The 18,103-nt window shown below is 46.7% G+C and overlaps 1 protein-coding gene across 13 annotated transcripts in view; it reads left to right on the top strand.

Moving 5' to 3' along the window:
• The window catches only part of CACNA1B (calcium voltage-gated channel subunit alpha1 B), a 193,648-nt gene that overhangs the window by 169,732 nt on the left and 5,813 nt on the right, over positions 1 to 18,103 (top strand). For 11 of the 13 annotated variants that reach the window (XM_085520974.1, XM_085520970.1, XM_085520971.1 and 8 more), the window contains 12 exons: positions 211 to 327; positions 861 to 926; positions 1,180 to 1,271; positions 1,711 to 1,861; positions 3,599 to 3,726; positions 8,812 to 8,908; positions 13,210 to 13,318; positions 14,631 to 14,738; positions 15,966 to 16,078; positions 16,259 to 16,386; positions 16,667 to 16,793; positions 17,292 to 17,402. In XM_085520974.1, coding sequence (XP_085377100.1) covers positions 211 to 327; positions 861 to 926; positions 1,180 to 1,271; positions 1,711 to 1,861; positions 3,599 to 3,726; positions 8,812 to 8,908; positions 13,210 to 13,318; positions 14,631 to 14,738; positions 15,966 to 16,078; positions 16,259 to 16,386; positions 16,667 to 16,793; positions 17,292 to 17,402 — 1,347 coding nt within the window. Of the gene's footprint in view, positions 1 to 210; positions 328 to 860; positions 927 to 1,179; positions 1,272 to 1,710; positions 1,862 to 3,598; positions 3,727 to 7,051; positions 7,149 to 8,811; positions 8,909 to 13,209; positions 13,319 to 14,630; positions 14,739 to 15,965; positions 16,079 to 16,258; positions 16,387 to 16,666; positions 16,794 to 17,291; positions 17,403 to 18,103 lie in introns of all 13 variants that reach the window. The other 2 variants (XM_085520965.1, XM_085520977.1) reach the window with 1 other exon arrangement.

Genomic DNA, 18,103 nt, shown 5'->3' with positions numbered 1-18,103 from the left:
GGATAGAGGGGAGGGCTCTTGTGGAGAGGGATTTTCTCATACTTGCTGCATGTGGAGTGATCTGCACTGACGAATGTTTCTTTTGGAAGGTTTTCTGGTGGCCGATTTGCTGCTTAGATCGTGAAGCTGGTAATTTTAATTTCTTTTTTGCGGGCTGTGGTTTCTCATCGCGTTAATTTCTGAAGGACACAAAACCTTTACTTTCCGCAGGACAACTTCATCAACCTCAGCTTCCTGAGGCTCTTCAGGGCAGCCAGACTTATCAAGCTCCTTCGCCAAGGTTACACTATCCGCATCTTGCTCTGGACGTTTGTGCAGTCATTTAAGGTGAGCGTTGGGCCTGTGGGAGACAGGGAAAAGGAGTGTGAGATGCACTGTGCTTCTACAGCATCAGCCATTGAGTATCAAAGAGCTCCCTGCTTCTCTCTGTCTCAGAACCTTTTCACCCCGTTGGGGTGCAGTCTGTGCCTAATTCAGAGCAGGAACTCATTCCTTGGATATATGTGTTTTCTCATACTAAATTTACAGCAAGGTCATTAAAAATTAAGGTTTATCCCTGGGTAATTATGCATAGGAAGTGCCAGTGCCTGCTGATAGTCACATTGCCTGCTGCAGAGCTTCTTACTGTGTTTTCCCTGCTTATCTGCCTGCAAGGATGTGTACAGAGCTCCTGGAAAACACAGTCTGGTTTGTAATTGAGGAATACCTGCTTCCAGGGCTTTGTCTGCCAAAGGCTTCCAGGATTGTTCCAATTCTTTCCCCAGCTACTTTACCTGAGGCACAAATACTACAGAGCACAGTGCTGCCCAGGAATTAAATGCTACTGGTTAATGTTAATCCTTTCTTCTCCTTTCCCACAGGCCTTGCCTTATGTGTGTCTTCTCATTGCAATGCTCTTCTTCATCTATGCCATTATTGGCATGCAGGTAAACTTTTGGCTTTAATACTGACTGTAAGTAGCCTGGTTTTGTCCCATGGGAGCAGGGTGTGCTGTTGTCTCTGCAGCAGCATCAGTACCTGGCTTAGGATGAGGCAAACCAACTTCTATCACTTCTATCTGCCTTGAAGCAGGGCAAAGCCTTTTCCTACCTTTTCTCCTAACTCCACTTGATCCACCTATGCTCACGACTCCCACATCAGGCTGCATTTGCCCTGAACCCCTTCTGCTTTCTGTGGCAGGTATTTGGAAACATTGCACTGAATGACGAAACCTCCATCAATCGGCACAATAATTTCCGTACCTTCCTTCAAGCCTTGATGCTCCTGTTCAGGTAAGCAGATATCAAATACCACAAGGCTTACAGGTGGGCAGCAAGTCAGTCTTTGTGTCTCGGTGCTGGTAATGATATCCTGCATAGGCCTGGGTTTGCATAGTTTCTGTGAAGCCAAGTGGAAATGCAGTTCTCCAGCTCAGAATAACCACTCCAACCAAAGCTCTGAATGCCACACAGTGGGAGGGTGTGGGCAGAGGCAGCAGGACTGTGATGGGAAGCAGGTTTCTGCATGAGGGAGTGAGGTTTAAGGACTAAATGCTGCTGATATCTTAAGCTATCAAAACCAGAGAGATCCAGGAGCTATTTCAGTTTGCAGTGAGCACCAGGTCATCCCAGAGCCCAGGAGCAAGGCTTATAGCCTGGCTCAGTGTCCAGGTTTTTGATTCCCATTGCTATTACTGGATGAGCTCACACCCCTCTGCCTACCTGTCCACAGGAGTGCCACGGGGGAGGCCTGGCATGAAATCATGCTGTCATGCCTGAGCAACAGGGCATGCGACCCACTCTCCGGCCTCACCAAGAACGAGTGCGGCAGCGACTTTGCCTACTTCTACTTCGTGTCATTCATCTTCCTCTGCTCCTTCCTGGTAAGCCTGTCCCCAAAAGGCAGATGCTGGGGAAGCTCCGAGCCATCCCCACTGTCTTGTTTCCTTCTTCTCCCTAATTGTGATTTATACAATGTTACGCACCCGCTTTGCTAGAAACTATTTATCACCCTGGTGCTAAAATCCCTTTAATCCCCAAAGAGACCATTTAGTCATTAGTTTAAAGGGAAAGGTTTTATCTTCCTTCCCACCGGGGATCTAATATTTGGAATTAAGCATTAATCTGTTTTGTCTTGATCTGTAACGTGGTCCTTTGAAGAAGGGGATGGGGAGGGCAGGATGGGATTGGCCAAGATAACATTGGTTAAGTGCTTGGAGCAGGCAGCTGTCAGCACCACACTTGCTTGATGGCGTGTTTTGTTTTCTTTACCAAATAAATGCATTTCCTTCTGACACGGTGTCATGAAACCTTTAGACATGAAAGTACATGGAGCTTTTGTGGTCTCTTTGCACCCATGGCTGTCATCAGGGGCTGCCTTTAAGATTTGGAGACATACCGATGTCTTTCTAATCACTTTGGTGCATAAAAAGCTCTTTGCTCTCAGGGTTTGGATCTTTCCTGAGTTGCTGGGACAGAGGAATAGGAAAATCAGGGACAGGGACCCAATTAAACTTCAAGCAGCAAGAGATAAAAATGATGGCTCTGAAAAGGTCCCCCAAAGCTACCTATCAAACCTGCTTTCAGTTTCATGCCTTGGCTTTAAAATACAAGATTTGATGCTTTGTGCAGCAATTCCCTGCTATCATCAGAAACCCTTACCCAGGAAAATGAGGTACACGTGGCAGTTTGATGTCCTGTATAGATAGACCAACTTCAATTGCCCCCATTGAGATCCTTTGTCCAGCTGCTGTTGCCTCTTTGACATCCTGAAGATTATTTCTTCTGCATATATTAAACAGGACTGCACTCTATGCTTCAAAGCCTAAATCCTTCCTCGTACAAATCCTTCCCCAAAAGTCAGGTGTTCTCAATGGTATTTTCAAGAGCATCATTGCTCCTAAACTTCTTTATTTTGTAATAATAATAGCAATAATAATCACTTAATTGATCAGCTCTGCCTCCTTGGCTCCCATCAGTAGCAGGCCTGAAGGCTGGGGCACATCTGTGTCAAATACAGCTCTGAACGTGGCTTTGCGTGAGCTCCTGGAACTCCCATTGAGACTTCATTTGCTGGCAGAGCAAGTAGGGAGCCCAGAAAGAGCCAAGGGAGGATGTCCAGCTTCCCAAACCAGTAGCTTTGATGCCAAGCAGCTGGACTGCTGCAAGCAGGTCTGGAACTCATCTCTTAATATGTGCTCAGCACTTCATTGCAAAGAAACGTGTGGTTCCCCACAGGAGATTAAAGCATTACAGAGCTGCAGCCCTGCCAAGAGGAAACATCTTTATGGTTGGTTGGGTGTTCTTACACCACGGATTTGAGGGGAAATTGGGTCATGTGTTTGCTTTTCAATATCATTTCTTGCTCTTTGTGGATGTCCAACCTGACATCATTTTTCTCCTTTCGATTTATGCTGTAGGAAAGTATAAATTGAAATTTAAAAAGTACAGAAACTTTAGGAGCAGCTTTATGTAAGCAAGGGAAAACTGTATCGAGCCAATTCCTGATCAGCAGCCACAGGGTTGGAATCACATTATCTTGCTAAGGAACTCATAACCCCCTTAACCTTCCTGCTTTTATTTCTTTTCTGCCTAACTTCATAACTGCTTCTTCTCTGCAGATGTTGAACCTGTTTGTGGCTGTAATCATGGACAACTTTGAATACTTGACAAGAGATTCCTCCATCCTTGGACCCCATCACTTGGATGAGTTTGTTCGTGTCTGGGCTGAATATGACCCAGCTGCCTGGTATGTTACACTTGCATGGGGAGAAAAGGACTTATGTTGCATATATAAGCACATATCCTGTTCTGAATGTGAATGTGACACCAGAAAGAAAAACACCTAAAAACTGAAGTAATGTTAGAGATAAATGATCCATTCTAATTCACTGTGTATAGGAGATGAGTTTATCTGATGTCATTACAAGAGAATTTCCATTCAGTACACATGAGATAGACATAATCCAACGACTCTGTATAAGTTAACACAACCACTGTCACCCCATGCACATGCAAGGCTAAAAAATAATAGGAGAAATTCAAGTAATCTTGGCCAAATGGCCAAGCAAAAAAAAGATGTTTAGCCTTTCCAAAAGCAGCTTTGATTGCCTTTGGTTCCTGCATCTCAGGCCAAAGAGAAGCTGAACATGCTGCCATTGGCAATGCTTTTCTTGACTTGTGAAGCTAAGCTTTGCTGCTCCTTAATTGGGCAGCATTCCTGTCCTAGCTGAGAAGCAAGTGAGCAGCTTCACTAATCCTGTGCACAGATATGGGGTCACACACAGAAACTTTGGGTTTTCAAGGGTTTTTTTCCTCCTTTGAGAGGAGATGACAAACTCCACTGCTTGGCTTTTGTTAATACAGTACTGTGGGTCCAGAATGGATCTTTTAGGCACCTGTAAGACAGCAGGGCGTGATGCAAAGCCTGTTAACATGAGGGTGCTGATGTTGATGGTCTTGTTCCATGTTTTGATCTTGGAAGCCTCGTTCTGGTGACAGCATCATTATAGAGGGAAACTTTGTCCTTATAAATAATCTTTAAGTTTTGGGCATGCAGTTGAAACCCAAGACATGTGAAATAATAAGAAGAAAATGCAGTAAGGCTGACTTTGGAAACATTTGAGATCTCAGTGAGCCTCTGAATGAAATGTTCCTGATCCGTGGTCGTGATAACAAAGAAAATGCTTTTCTCCCAACATGATGATGAAGTATTTGGTTTTACTGTTTTGTTTTTGCTTTTCCCACTCCAAGGCAGCAGCTGGGAAAGCCAAACCCCTTTGCTGGCATCACAGCCCCACAGGAGCAGCTCTGTGCTGTGTCAGACCCAGGAGACCAAGGATCACTTCTAGAGAGAGACTGACTTGAATCTTTTGTTTTTCCTTTTGTCTGTATAAAGCCACTGCACAGTAGTGCTGCTGACTGTCATTGTCATTTCCAGATGCTCTGAGAGGTCACAACAGGTTCCTTAGTAATCTGCAGCTTGGGCATTTGCCTGCTGGGAAGCTTTTTTTCCCCAAGTCTTGCTAATTTTGTTTCCATCTTCCTCCCCACAAGTTACACTGCAGAGAATCCCCCTCTGTACGTGCAGGGAAGCTGCCTGCAGCTCTTAAAACCTTTCCACTTCTTTGTTTCTCTTCAGTGGAGACAGATGCAGGCAGGGTTTGTATAATCAGGATCTGAAACTCCCTGCTAGGATGCAATTAAACTGCTTGAATATCTCACTGAAATTGATTTAGACTAACTTTAAGTGTAAACCTACCCCAAATGACCTGTGTGTGATTTTAACCAGCTCCAAACCATCTATACAGCACATATATGGCCCAACATGTACTAGAAACATGTAATCTCTAAGCAGGTTTTCCTTACCACATGCTCTGTAATATAGACATGTCCTTTGTGGCTATTTGGTAGGGAGTAAATAACTAGTTTTCTTTTTCAAATCCAATGGCTGTCCCATGCAAAAAGGCAATGACAGTGTTTGCCCACCTTTATAGCTTGAGACCCTTAATGAAAGATGCTGGCTGGCAAAGAAATACAAGTTTTGTTACGTTTTTGTTGTGTAGGTAGCATTTTCAACATAGGCTTATCTGTGTGTGTATTGACGTGCCTATTTCTGATGTCTGAAACCTTTGGCTTTGTTATAACCTCCATCTTTCTTTAATACTTTCCTGGAAAACTGTATTTGGAAGGAAGTTAAAAAGTGCAGCTTGCAGCTGTTGTGAATGAGTATGTGGCACTCAGGAGGGGTAAGTGTGGTGAAAGCATTGGATTTAGGGGTAGCAGAGACCTCAGGCATCACAGAAAAGGAGAGAGCAGGAGAGAAAATGCACTCAAGGCTGTGGGTTAACCAGGATAGCACTGAACTGAAGGGTGAACTGGGAAAGAAAATCTCCTTTACATCCAAGATATATAAAAAGAGAATTTCCTCCCTTATTGCCCTACTCCCCAGTGCACAAACCTTCGAGCTATTGGGAACGTTGGGCAGCCTTCCCATTCCCATTCCTTATTCCTGGATGGTGAAGAAGGGGCAGCCAAGGAGGAGTCCCATGGACTCATGGAGAAAGCACAGAAATGCTTTTGCTACACACTGATTTTGCAAATCCATTCTAAAATTTGGGGTAAACCGCTTGACTCCGTTAAACCAATCTACTTGTTATAACTATGATTAGGCCTGCAGCCAAGACATGCACGGCCCCATTGGATCTGCTTCTAAATTAATAGTTTTGAGTTGATTGTGAAGGTTTTGAATAGGCCTTAATTTTTCACATCCAAAAAAGCAGTAATATTGAAGGAGCGTTTCCAAAATATTCCAGCCTTCTTTATATAACGTACAAAAATAAACACATCGAAGCCACATTATCTCATTTTTCTTTAGAGGTCATTCCGAAGTTCAGCCCAGCTCTTTTTTGTACATGATTTGGTTACTTGCAGAAGATTAAGAAATCTAATCCTGCTGTTAAATTGGCTGGAAGTATTGTTGTGAGTTAACGAGACCGACCATAGAGCTGCCTCAGGGCATTTGATTTCACCTTCTGCTGATGAAGGCTCCATTTTCCCAGTGCTGGTGGACCTTGAGATGCAGTTGCTGTCTCCAGCACGTTGCTTATTGTCTGCATAGCAAGCTGAGGCTATGCAGGTAATAACAGTGGGAGGTGGAGGTTCCCAAGCTCTGTTGAATCCCATTAATAATCCATTAATTAGACCTTTTGTGTGCTGTGAGCCCTGGTTTGCTGGGCTGCTTAGTGCCTGGGCAGTGGGTAGATGCCTTCTATAGGCATAGGGGGGTAAAACACAGTGATACAGGTAACTACATGCAATGGATGGGAAGTCTACCTTATGAGTTATGGAAGGTTTTGTGAAAGGAATATGAATATAAAGGTTCTGTTGAGCAACAGGAAGCACTCTCCCTCTCTCTCTGTCTGTGTTAAAGTCACTTCTTCATCACAAACCCAGTTGTTATCAGGCTAACTTTGCTTTTCAGCGTGGTTTGTCCTTCCAGCCTCTTCTGTTTGCAAGGGAAAGGCTGATTCCCCATGTTTTTGCTGTCGTAACTTCTGATGTTTTCTTTCCAGTTGCCGGATTCATTATAAGGATATGTACAATTTGTTACGTGTAATTGCTCCACCCCTGGGCTTAGGAAAGAAGTGCCCTCATAGGGTGGCATACAAGGTTTGCAATTTCAGAGCCTCCCTCCAGCATTTTCAGTTTTATTTCTTTTCTTTAACCCCCAATTGCAAATGCAAACGGTACAGAAAAGAAACTGTAACGTAACAGACTCGTTGCCTGTCCAAGGAATGATTGATGGACTGCCTCCTCGCTCCTCCGTGCATCTCATCCCTGTCCCATCCCTTCCCACACCCAGCTGGCTGGGGCCAGGCAGCTTTATGAGACAGCCAACCCTCAGGCTTCCATCACACAGGGGCTGGGTGGGAAGTGTTAGGGAAAAGCAGCACAGTGTTTAAGTGCTTCTCTTTACATCTATACGCCAGAGAGAGAAATTATCCCAGGATTTCTGGGGAGCAGCATAATTTTGGGGGGCTTTGCAGCATTGCCCATCTAGCTGAGTGACTCAGGTTTGAGCCCTTCCCTTTCCTGAGCTGGAAAAACATTTAGGCTGTAGGACTGGCTGTCCAAGCAGGGGAGAGATGAAAGGATGAGCTTTGAGTCCACCCCACTGCAAGAGCCAGAGGTTGCATTGGGAGCAACACTCGTGTCTCTGAGCTCATAAGTTATGCTAGATATAGCAGGAAACCTCCTGCCTCCTGACCACTGAAGGTGTGCAACACTTGGGAGCAAAGGTGGAGAGCAAAGGATGGGCCTTGCCAAGAATTCAGAGGCACTGAGCCCTCTGCCAGGAGCAGGGGCAGAGGAGGGAAGCCAGGGAGAAATCATTGGCTGCAATTACAATTTGTGTCTCTCATCAGCCTTCAGATTAACTCCGGGCTATGAAGCTGGAGAGGTATGTTAAATGCTTTAGTAACTAAGGACGGGAATAGATGGGTTTGGCGGGGTAAGTTCTCCCGTCCGCCTACTCCTGCGTCAGTGCTTTCCATAGGATTTGAGACCCGTGTCAGGGCAGCAGGCTGGCATGCAGTGCCTGCTTCTGCAGCTGTCCTTCTTGAAGGCTTTCCATGACAGCACACAGGGCAGACAGACGTCAGTGATGAAGGCAGGTGGTGGGTGTTGGTTTGAGGGAAGAGGGGCCCATCAAATGCAAGGCAGAAACAAATCCTCTTTTCACCGCCATCCTGCAGGTTGGGTGCTGGGCTTTGGTTTTGCAGTCCCAATCTCTTCCCCATAGCAAATTAGGAGTTTTAGGGTTAAGAATGGCTTTTTCTTCTCTAGCAGTCCGTAGGCTAACCTGAAAACCCAGCTCTTCATTTACTAAGAGAAAACTCCCTGTCCCATAACTCTGCCTACCAGCTCTCCCTGGCATGGTGACCACAACCTCTTGGACCTGTTTGGGGAGCAGGCAAGGGAAGCAAACCTGCCTCCAAAACCCAACCCAAGCCTTCCCTCCCAAATAAGACCTCAATCATTCCCGGCTGCAGGGGATGTGGGGCTTCCCCATGGCGAGGAGGAGACGTTGGGCGCCGAACCACAGGGATGGAAGCGGAGAACCTTTGATTGACCCACCTCCTTCTTTGGTTTTGTTTCCCTGAGAAATCTGATTAACCGGATCTCTGTTTTCTTGTCTGCTTTCCCCTTTCTCTCTCCTCCTCATTTGCTCCGTTGTGTTGCCCTCCCCCTTTCCCCACCTCCCTCTTCCCCATCCTGCTCTGCTTTGATTTCCGTCTCCTCTCGCTTTTGCCTCTCTCCCTCTGACTCCAAGCGGGCGCATCAGTTACACAGACATGTATGAGATGCTGAGACACATGTCCCCACCTCTAGGCCTTGGAAAGAAATGCCCTGCTCGCGTTGCCTATAAGGTAGACCACCCCAGCAGCTCCTGCCAACCCACCAGCTTTTTGTGCCGTGGCTGCAGCGGGTGCCATTTCTGTGACGTTAGTGTTGTTTTCCTGGGCTCCTTCTAAGTGCTCTCTCTGCTTCCCGAGCAGACTGGATTTTGGATCTGCTGCTTTTTTCTTGTTGTTGTTTCCTTTTTTTTTTTGTAACTATTATTTTTTGGGTCTTTGAAACGATGGTGCGTCGGTTTGTCTTTCTTACTGTGTCTCTGCTATTTCTCTCGGTGTTTCTATCCCTCTCTCTCTCATTCTGCTTCCATTTAGGCTACTCTGGGGAGGGTTGCTAATGAGTAAATTACCCTGCCACTACAATCCCCATTTGTCTTTCCACCGCTCTCACTTGCCCATCAGTATGATGGTGGTTTTCCCCCCCTTCTAAATTAGATTGGTGTAATTAGAGTAGGCAGCGCTGTAGGAGTTAGCGAGCTATTAAACAGAGGCAACGCCAGAAGGGCTCCTTAAATACCCTCATGAAAGAAATTATTTTAATGCAAAGCATTTAAGATGGTAAGATGAAGAAATCACTCAAACTGATTGTTGATTCTGAAAAAAAACTTTTTTTAATTGAACCACAGAAAGGCATCGCAGCCAAAAGGCTGCTTGCAAACTGCTGCTGTATTGATGAGCGTGGTGGTAATTCAGATAGAAACAAGGGCCAAACTCCATGGGATCTTTTGACACCAAACGTCGCCGTTTATTTCAGGAGGAGTGTGACCTGAGCACGTAGAATTGCACAGCTCAACTCAGTGTCCATTGAACCCAATCTTTAAAAGGAAGGGAGGGAAAAAAAAAAAGAATATATAAATAACACGTATTAAAATATGCATTTTAAACAAGGCTTTGGGCTGATTTCCATAGTGAGGAGTCTCTGTGCCTCTCTGTGATGGTTCTCAGCTGCTGCAGAGGAACTCCCTTGGTGCAGGCACTGCAGCTGTGCCTTCCCAAATCTGTCCTTTCCTTCTGAGTTAGCTGGTCTCTGCTTTAATTGGTCTTTACAGAGAAAATCCACAGAAGCTCGGTGTGCATGGATGGTTTGTTTTTAAGATATATATAGAGAGATATATAGAGATATATATCTACTTAGAAACCTCTCAGAGGTGCCCATGTGTGCCTGAACCGTTAGCAGAGATGGGTTCCAACTGAACAGCTCAAACCTCGACTGTACATTAGGTTTCTAAGTTCGAAGGCAGTCTGCTTCATTTTGTCCCTTATCACAGAGCTGCAAACCCCAGCATTATGAACCTGTGACCAGCTCTGAACCTTCCCCATGGTCTCTGCATCATTTCTGCTCCCTCCCTCTCAAAGAAACAACGTAGATTTCTATTGGAAACTTCCTCTTCTGTCTGGCAAAAGCCCTTTTGCCCCACTCCTCCATCCTTTTCCTTTCAGTATATATAATTTTTCCCAGTCCTCTCCAATCTGTGTGGAGCTTTGTGTGTTTTTCCCCACTCGTCACCCTTCTCAGTATGTCTGCATTTGTTTCGTTTGGGTTTTCTCCTCTTTGCGGCCCTGTTGGTTGCTGTCCTTCCTCTCTGTTGCTTTCTGGTTCCCCTTTCTCAGCTGTCCTCCTGGGTTTGTGTGCCCAGCCTTGGCCGGAGCTTGGCTGTGCATGTGGGGTCCTGGGGCACCAGGAGAGCTCTATCCTGCAGCCAAGGTGGGGGAAATGGGAAGAAATCTCTTCTATCTGGTTAAAAGGGGGGTGGGGAGGGGGTAGAAAGCCACTTTGACTTCACTCCAGTGCCTTGAGATTGGATCTCTGGCCCATTGGCTGGTTGGGATTGCTTGGTTTTACTTAGTTTGAGAACTCTTGGGTATGTTTACTCTCATTTATTGAGGCTTGGAGACCCTTTAGCATCAGCTTGTCTATTGTGAAGGGTATTCTGGCACCTCCAGAATCGGGGCATCCACAGCCTCCCTGAGAAACTATTCCGCCATACCCATAGTGGACAATTTCTCCCCTATATCTAAACCCACCCTTTGCCATTGAAGGGAGGAAGGCTTGGGCAGCCTCTCTGAAGCTGAGAGAAGAGTTAAAGCAGAGCAGAACGATTACAACTAGGTCGGAGTGAATTATTCATAGCAAATAATTTATTCACCAAATTCAGCCTCGTTTTCTGTAAGCAGTGCTCCATTGTCCTGAATTTATTCACATACGAAAATGATTCCCAGAGCAGTTCTTGTCCCAGAGGCTGCTCAGGAGCTGCTGATGAGGTGTTCTTAATAATTAAAATCCATCAGGGTGCCAGCTGGTTTTCCCAGCTCTTCTTTCTGCCAATACTTGGGCAAATGTTTGAGCCTGAGCTCAGCTCTCACTTTCTGGGTCACACTGGGAACCAGCAAAAGACTTTAGTCTCATCCAGGTGCTGCTTTACCTTTGTCTGGATTTTGACACCACCAATTTCCCCACTTCTCCAGCATGTTCTCTGTCTATGTGAATGCTGCTCCATAAGTCTCCAGGCAGGCTTGCTGTGCTCTACCTCTGTGCTTCTGGGGAATTAGCCTGGGAAACTGGGGGAGAGGACTGGGATATCACAGTCCCACTGTCATTTTTGGAGCTGGTTTGTGTGAGGATAGAGCTCTCCTGGAGGGGTTATTTCTCATCTGCTTGTTCCTCACTGCCGTGCATCTTCTTTTGCTTTCCATCTCTTTACTCTCCCTGTCCCACTGTGGTGGGATGTGGTGGGACCGCTGTTCTCTGGGCTCACATCAATGTGATGCAGAAATGTTGTGCTAACTTTTTGTGCACTGAGGGGGAAGTCCGAATTCAAATGCTTCTTTGCTGGTGACAAGTGAACAGAGAAAATGGTTGTGGCTTTGCCAGCCTTTGCTGCTGTCACTGAGTTACAAAGGGAGGGGAGTCTTGGCTTTGATTTCACTTTCTCAGAGGCTTGTCAGACACGACTGATAACCTCTGGGCACGCTTTAAGAGCTCATTGAGATTGCAGTGGTTTGGCTCAGCCTTCAGCAGACAGGGGTCGGTTGCTACATGAGTCCTTTGTGCACCGTACAATGAAATCCAAAGATATGAAATAAGATTAAAAATAAAGGGGAGGGGGAGGAGGATGGGGTCTCAGCTCTGCCAAACATCAGCTTGCTTGACAAGCAGACTTTTTTCACCTTACTAATGCCCTGTGCCCATCAGCACCGGCAGCATAATGCTTGTGTGCTGAAGGTTTCTCCAAGCAGCCCTTGGTGTTGCATGGTGTCATGGCACGCAGGGCAGGCGCTGTGCTCTCTTGTGCATGGTGCTGCAGCAGCACGCTGGCTGGTGCTGAACAAAGAGAGGGCTCTGCACACTGATAGGGATCAAAGCCACAGCCTAAGCAGCTTTTGGACTTGGATGAAATTCCCTCCCGAGCGAGGGGCCCCGGCCAGGCTCCTGCTTGGCTTACAGCGAAGATTAATGCTCAGTGACTTCCTCAGGGCACAGGAGCAATCTGGGAGCGGAAACGCAGGAGCTGCTCTGATAAGGCTCTGAGTGAGGCTCAGCAGCTATTGAAAGCTGAGGAGCTGAGAAACGAGGAGATTGCCAAAGGAGAAGAAATCCATCCTTTAAATGCATCACTGAGGTTATCAGAGAATGCTTCCACCTGTCTGCGTTTCCATACTCAGACACCAGATATGTTAAGGGAGCCACAGCCTCCAAAGCACCGTGCTTAGTGCAACCTCAAGTCCAGGCTGCATATAGGAGGGATGATTTTGCCCTATCAGAGCTGGTCCTGATTGTTAGTGGGGAAGGAGATGCCACCAGGTCTAAAGATCCTGGAAGATGCATGCAGGTCGTGGGGGACTATTCCATGTCCAGACTGAAAGAATGTGGGAGAAGCAAATTACAGTCCTGCTCTCACCCACCCAGCTCCTTCCCCTAAGGAGGCTGTGTGCAGAAAGCATCATCATGGGCTCTGCAGAGCCACGTGTTTAGAGGCTGCAGGTAGGACTGTAGCTGGAGATCATCAGGAGCAGAGCAGTAGGCTCTGAAACTGGATGAGGATATTCAAACCAGCTTCTTTTGGAAGGAATCTCTTTATAGGATTGCAGTACAAATGCTGGCAAACCATCACAGCCAACAGCAGCAGCTCAGCCCTGCTCCAGGAAAGGAGCTGCCAGCTGCATGGAGATGTTTGAGCTCGGTGCACAAAAGGTTAACACAAGGAGAAGGGCTCATGTTTGCAATGGGGCTATTTCTAGGGGCTCTCAGGAGGGGAGGGAAGGGGTAGGGGGAGAAACATTGACTGAAGCTGACAGTGCCCATGTTCCTCCTGCAGCGTCTGGTGAGGATGAACATGCCCATCTCACCCGAGGATCTGACAGTCCACTTCACCTCCACGCTGATGGCCCTGATCCGCACTGCTCTGGAAATCAAGCTTGCCTCAGGTGAGAGGGAGGGAATGACGGCTGTATGGCTTGAACCCCAGCTTGTCTGATGCTGACACGAGTTTCTGCACCTCACTTTGTGATTATCCCAGCCCAAAGAAGAAGAAAACAGTGTTGCTGCCTGTTTGCAGTGAGGCAATGACTCAGAGCACTACAAACTGCACTGAGATAAAATTTTATTATTTAAGTGCTTAGTCAGGCATATACTTCACTTCCCAATTAAACACTGCAAGGTAGTAAAACACCCCAGCCTTTTCTATGGGTCGTTACGCTGTTTAATCAGGCTGGCTAAGGTCACAGTCAAGGCACAATGGGCCAAAGCTCTGTTTTACCTAATTTAGAAGCTAACAGGAGGTAACAGTGCTCTTGTGAGCAAAGGGCAGGGCTGGGTTAGAACACTGTGCTTTTCCTTGGGCCACCCTTTCCACCTCTCTGCATTAATTGCCTTCCTAGGCCGTTACTGAAACTTCATCTTTGATGCTTTGGCAATGCTGGAAGACCATAAAAACTCTGAGACCCCGGAAGGACTCCCCTAATAAGGCTCATTTTTAAGGCTGCATGTTGGACTATCTGGCATTTTAGGGCCAACAATGTATTTTAGTAATAAAATCTGGGCAAAGCCACTGAAACCCTGAGAGTTTGTCTTATTTTAGGGTTCTAGTTGGCTGTCAGTAAGGGTAATTCACGCAGGCAATTCATTTGCAAAAGCCTCCCATTCCTATGTTTTTTAACCATATGTTATAGAGAAAGCAGAGATCCAGCATGGCTGATAGTGCTGGCATTGCTCAGAGGCCTCTATCTGCTGCAAGTTGTGAGTTCTCGACCTGCTCTGTTGCTACGTTGCTTGGTTTGAATAGGTTTCATGTGCTGCATTTAATTGAGTCTTTAGTAAGGCTAACAGGCCCTTAATAAACCCTCCCTAATGAGACTGAGTGTGGGAGTTCAGACTGCCATGTAGCAGAGCACCCAGAGCCTCCTCCCATTACTTTCCTCTTAGAAAAATAATCTCTGTCATTCAGATGAACTACTTAATTGCCTGCTGTGTGGTGCATTCAGCTGGGAGCTGGCCTGTTGGCTTACATATACTTTAATCACTTTCCACTTGTGTATTGAGACCTCACTTTGGCCGTATGAATAATGCTGCAGTGTTCAGCCCCTTCTGGTTTACGCTGCTCCATCGCTCCTGTTTTGACGCTGTTGATACAGCGCGGTGCATTGAGTGTTTGCTCGTGTCTCACTGTCAGACAGCTCAGAAAGGGCTGAATGAGGATTTTCACTTATGTGCCTTCTTGTTTCCTCTCCATTTGTTCAGGGGGTGTTAAGCAGCACCAGTGTGATGCTGAGCTGAGAAAAGAGATCTCTCTGGTTTGGCCCAACCTGTCCCAGAAGACACTGGATCTCCTGGTGCCTCCACACAAACGTAAGCACCCAGCCCTCCAAGAAGCCTGGCCTGGGTTTTCCCCCTGCTTTGCCCTAAGCCTTGTCCAGCTACACAGTTCACGTGCACAGGATGCAGCAAAGAAACCCAGTGTAGATCAGCTTGCAGGTATTGCTGATCACAGAGGTATTGGAACAGGTTGCCCATGGAAGTGATGGAGTCATATAGTTTCCATCAAAACAGTGGTGTGGCACTTAAGGATGTGATTAGTGGGCATGGTGGGGTGGGTTGCTGGTTGGACTTGGTAATCTTTTCCAACCTTAATGACTCCATGACCACCAAAGGAGCAGATTTAGGCCTCTGTTTCCTTAACATTACAGTAGGTTTCATGCCCTTAGAAAAAGCACTGTGCTGAGAAGGAACCAATGCAGTGTGGCCCCTTCCAGGCACTGTTCCTAGCTTTTGTTTGCCTCCAGCCTGTGCTTCTAAGGGCAGCAGAGCAATTCCTGCCATCTGGGTTCATTCTGCTGCAGAAAACCAGGAGAAGAAAATTACAAGTTTGCCGAGAACTTCCAGAATCAGAAATGAGGTACCTTGGAACCTCGTGCTGCTCAATGATATCCCCAGAGAAAGTGCTGAGAAAATGGAAAGCTTGCCATTATCTGCATTGGCCAAAGCAAGGGCTCGGATTCCTGATTAATGAGAAACAGTGCGGAGCAATAAAGGCAAAGTTAATTAAGACAGATGAGGGAAGTGAGGAGGTGCAGATCAGTGGGTAGCAATGATAGAATTCCTTTCCTCCCCATTCCTCATGGTGCCTTTGCGTCTTTAAACTCAGCTGCTGTGCATGGAAGGGAGGGGAGCAGAGCTGGGAGGGTGCAACGGACATCTGGAAATGTGAAATACTTTGAGATAGATGTTAGCCCGCTGTGCCCCGGTTGACTGTAATTCACAGACATTGGAATAAGCTCTTTTGTTGATGAAAAGATGGCCGCAGATCTGGTGTTGATATCCTCCTCAAACGTTAAAGGCAGCAACTTGCAAAGATTTGAAGAATTCCATTTTAAACTTCTTAGCTTTGTTTTCTTTCCTTTTCCCTGTGTCTGTTTTGCCTCAATATTCTAACGTTACCTGTTCTCTCACCTTGCTTCCCACACCCCTTTGATGTCCCTGTTTCTCATGCACTTTGACTTATCCATCCCTCCCTTGGTCCTTTCCCTTGTTGGATCCACCTGAACACCTCTGCTGCATTTCACCATGTGTGGACAGCTGATGAGATGACTGTGGGGAAGGTCTACGCAGCTCTCATGATATTTGACTTCTACAAACAGAACAAGAACAGCAGGGAACAAGTCCACCAGCCTCCTGGGGGCCTGTGCCAGGTACTGGGGATGTCACTCCCCGTCCTCCCTCTCCTGCAGCTGCTTCTCAAGCAGTTCTCAGTGCAGTCACTGGTGCATTGCACTCTGAAAGTCTGGGGATGTAGAGGGATGCTTGGTTAGCACAGTGCATCCTCTCCATGCTCAGCTCCATCTCTTACAACCACCCTTTGTTCTTCACAGCCCGGACCAGTGTCACTCTTCCACCCCTTGAAGGCCACGTTGGAGCAAACCCAGCCCTCAGCATTCAGCAATGCGAAGGCATTCCTGCGCCAGAAAAGCTCAGCCTCACTCAACAACGGGGGCACGTTGTGAGTATCTGTGATACAGAGCAGGGGCAGCGAGGGCAGACACATCAACCCTGACCCCACTGATCCAATTGCTGTGGTGGTGCAGAGTGTCTACAGTGACTCCAAGTTAAGCTGCCTCCTCACATATGGCTAGGACAGCTTTCCACTGATGACTATCAAAATGCCTCTTACCAATGCAGTTTCAGAAGTGAAATGTTGGGGGTTACTTGGCTGCTTTATTAAGTTAGCAAAACTCTCTTGCAAAAGTGTTTGTCTTTTCTTCCTATTTACCTTCTGTCAGGCCAGCTCCAGAGGGTGGGATCAAAGAATCCAGTTCCTGGGGGACTCAACGCACCCAGGATGTGTTTTATGAAACCAGGACACCAGCTTTTGAACGAGGCCACTCAGAGGAAATCCCCATTGAACGGGTAAGCAAACAGGTGATGACTGGGTGAAATGCAGCAGACCTGAATAGATATCTGGGTAGACACTTCTCTGAGAGCTGGAGAGGTCCACTGCCCTCTGGGACAAGCACCGTCTCTCTTACCACCCAAAACTTGCTTGAACGTAATGGAGAAAAAGCAAGTCTGTGTTTGTGGATGTGCTTATCCTGCTGATAACACTTCATGTCTGCTGAGATGGGACTCTTAGGGTTTTGTCCTCCTTGTTGTCCCATTATTATTAGCGTATAAACCCAAAGGAGAGGTGTCACGGGTCAGAGATGGGGTTTATTGCTGTGGCTCACTGCTGTCTTTGTTGAAAACAACCCTGTTGATATAGAATAACTTGGGTGCTCCAATGCCCCCCATTTTATTCTCTTTCCTTATCAGCACCTCTTCACTCACCGACTAGTAGGATACTGCTAAGGCAGTGGGTTTGAAGCTGATGTGGTCTTGCTATTTAATACTGTTTCCTGCTTCAACCAGGTGGTGGAAATGAGGGAAATCAGCCCCACGATTGCCAATGGAGAGCACCAACCAGGGCTGGAGAGCCAGGGTCGGGCAGCTTCCATGCCGCGCCTGGCTGCCGAAACACAGGTAAGCAAGGGAAGCTGGGGGTGGGAGGCTGAGAGCATGGCAAGGGATTGGAGCTGTTGTTATCAGCTGCCTGTGAGGTTTATTGGAAGCTGGTCCCGGTGCCAGGTAACCAGGCTTTCTGCTTGGACGATAGGTGTTCATGTGCAAGCACAGCATTGTCTGCAGGCTTACTTGCGTCTGGTTGCAGCAAAAAGCAAGCAAGAGAAAACCTTCCTTTTGGGTTGCTAAATGATGACTGCCTACCTACGAGTGTCTGTTCTGATTAACTGGGGACAAAGATATTTGCCAGCCTGTATTCCTGAAAGGCATGTGTATCCCATTGCCAGTTGTCTGCCGTCTATCCAGACAGACAGCTGAAGCAGACTCCAATGCCCCAGCCATAAAATAAGCTGGAGATTTCCTGTGGTTCTCTTTGATAAATGCAGGAGGTATGGAAAATACCAGGGAGACTGTGCCTGGAAGGCTTCACTGAGACATTAAGCAGTCTCCCTGTGTTTTCCTCTTCCCACAGTTATATCTTGTGTTTCGATTTTGATTGGTAATACGTCGTTGAGGATTTCATTTTCTTTGTTTAAGTTCTTGTAAAGAAACCTCATCGTTAGAGTTGGCTTTTACAGCAACTTGGTGATTAATTCCTCAGTGTGTAGGAGGTCATGGTTTTCACGTACCATTTTTGGGCATTGTATGTGTTCACTGCTTGT

The sequence above is a fragment of the Coturnix japonica genome, chromosome 21, assembly GCF_054131305.1.
Source record: "Coturnix japonica strain WE chromosome 21, WE-NBRP24, whole genome shotgun sequence".
In the NCBI taxonomy this organism is placed as follows: domain Eukaryota; kingdom Metazoa; phylum Chordata; class Aves; order Galliformes; family Phasianidae; genus Coturnix; species Coturnix japonica.
This window is presented reverse-complemented; position numbering and strand designations above follow the sequence as displayed.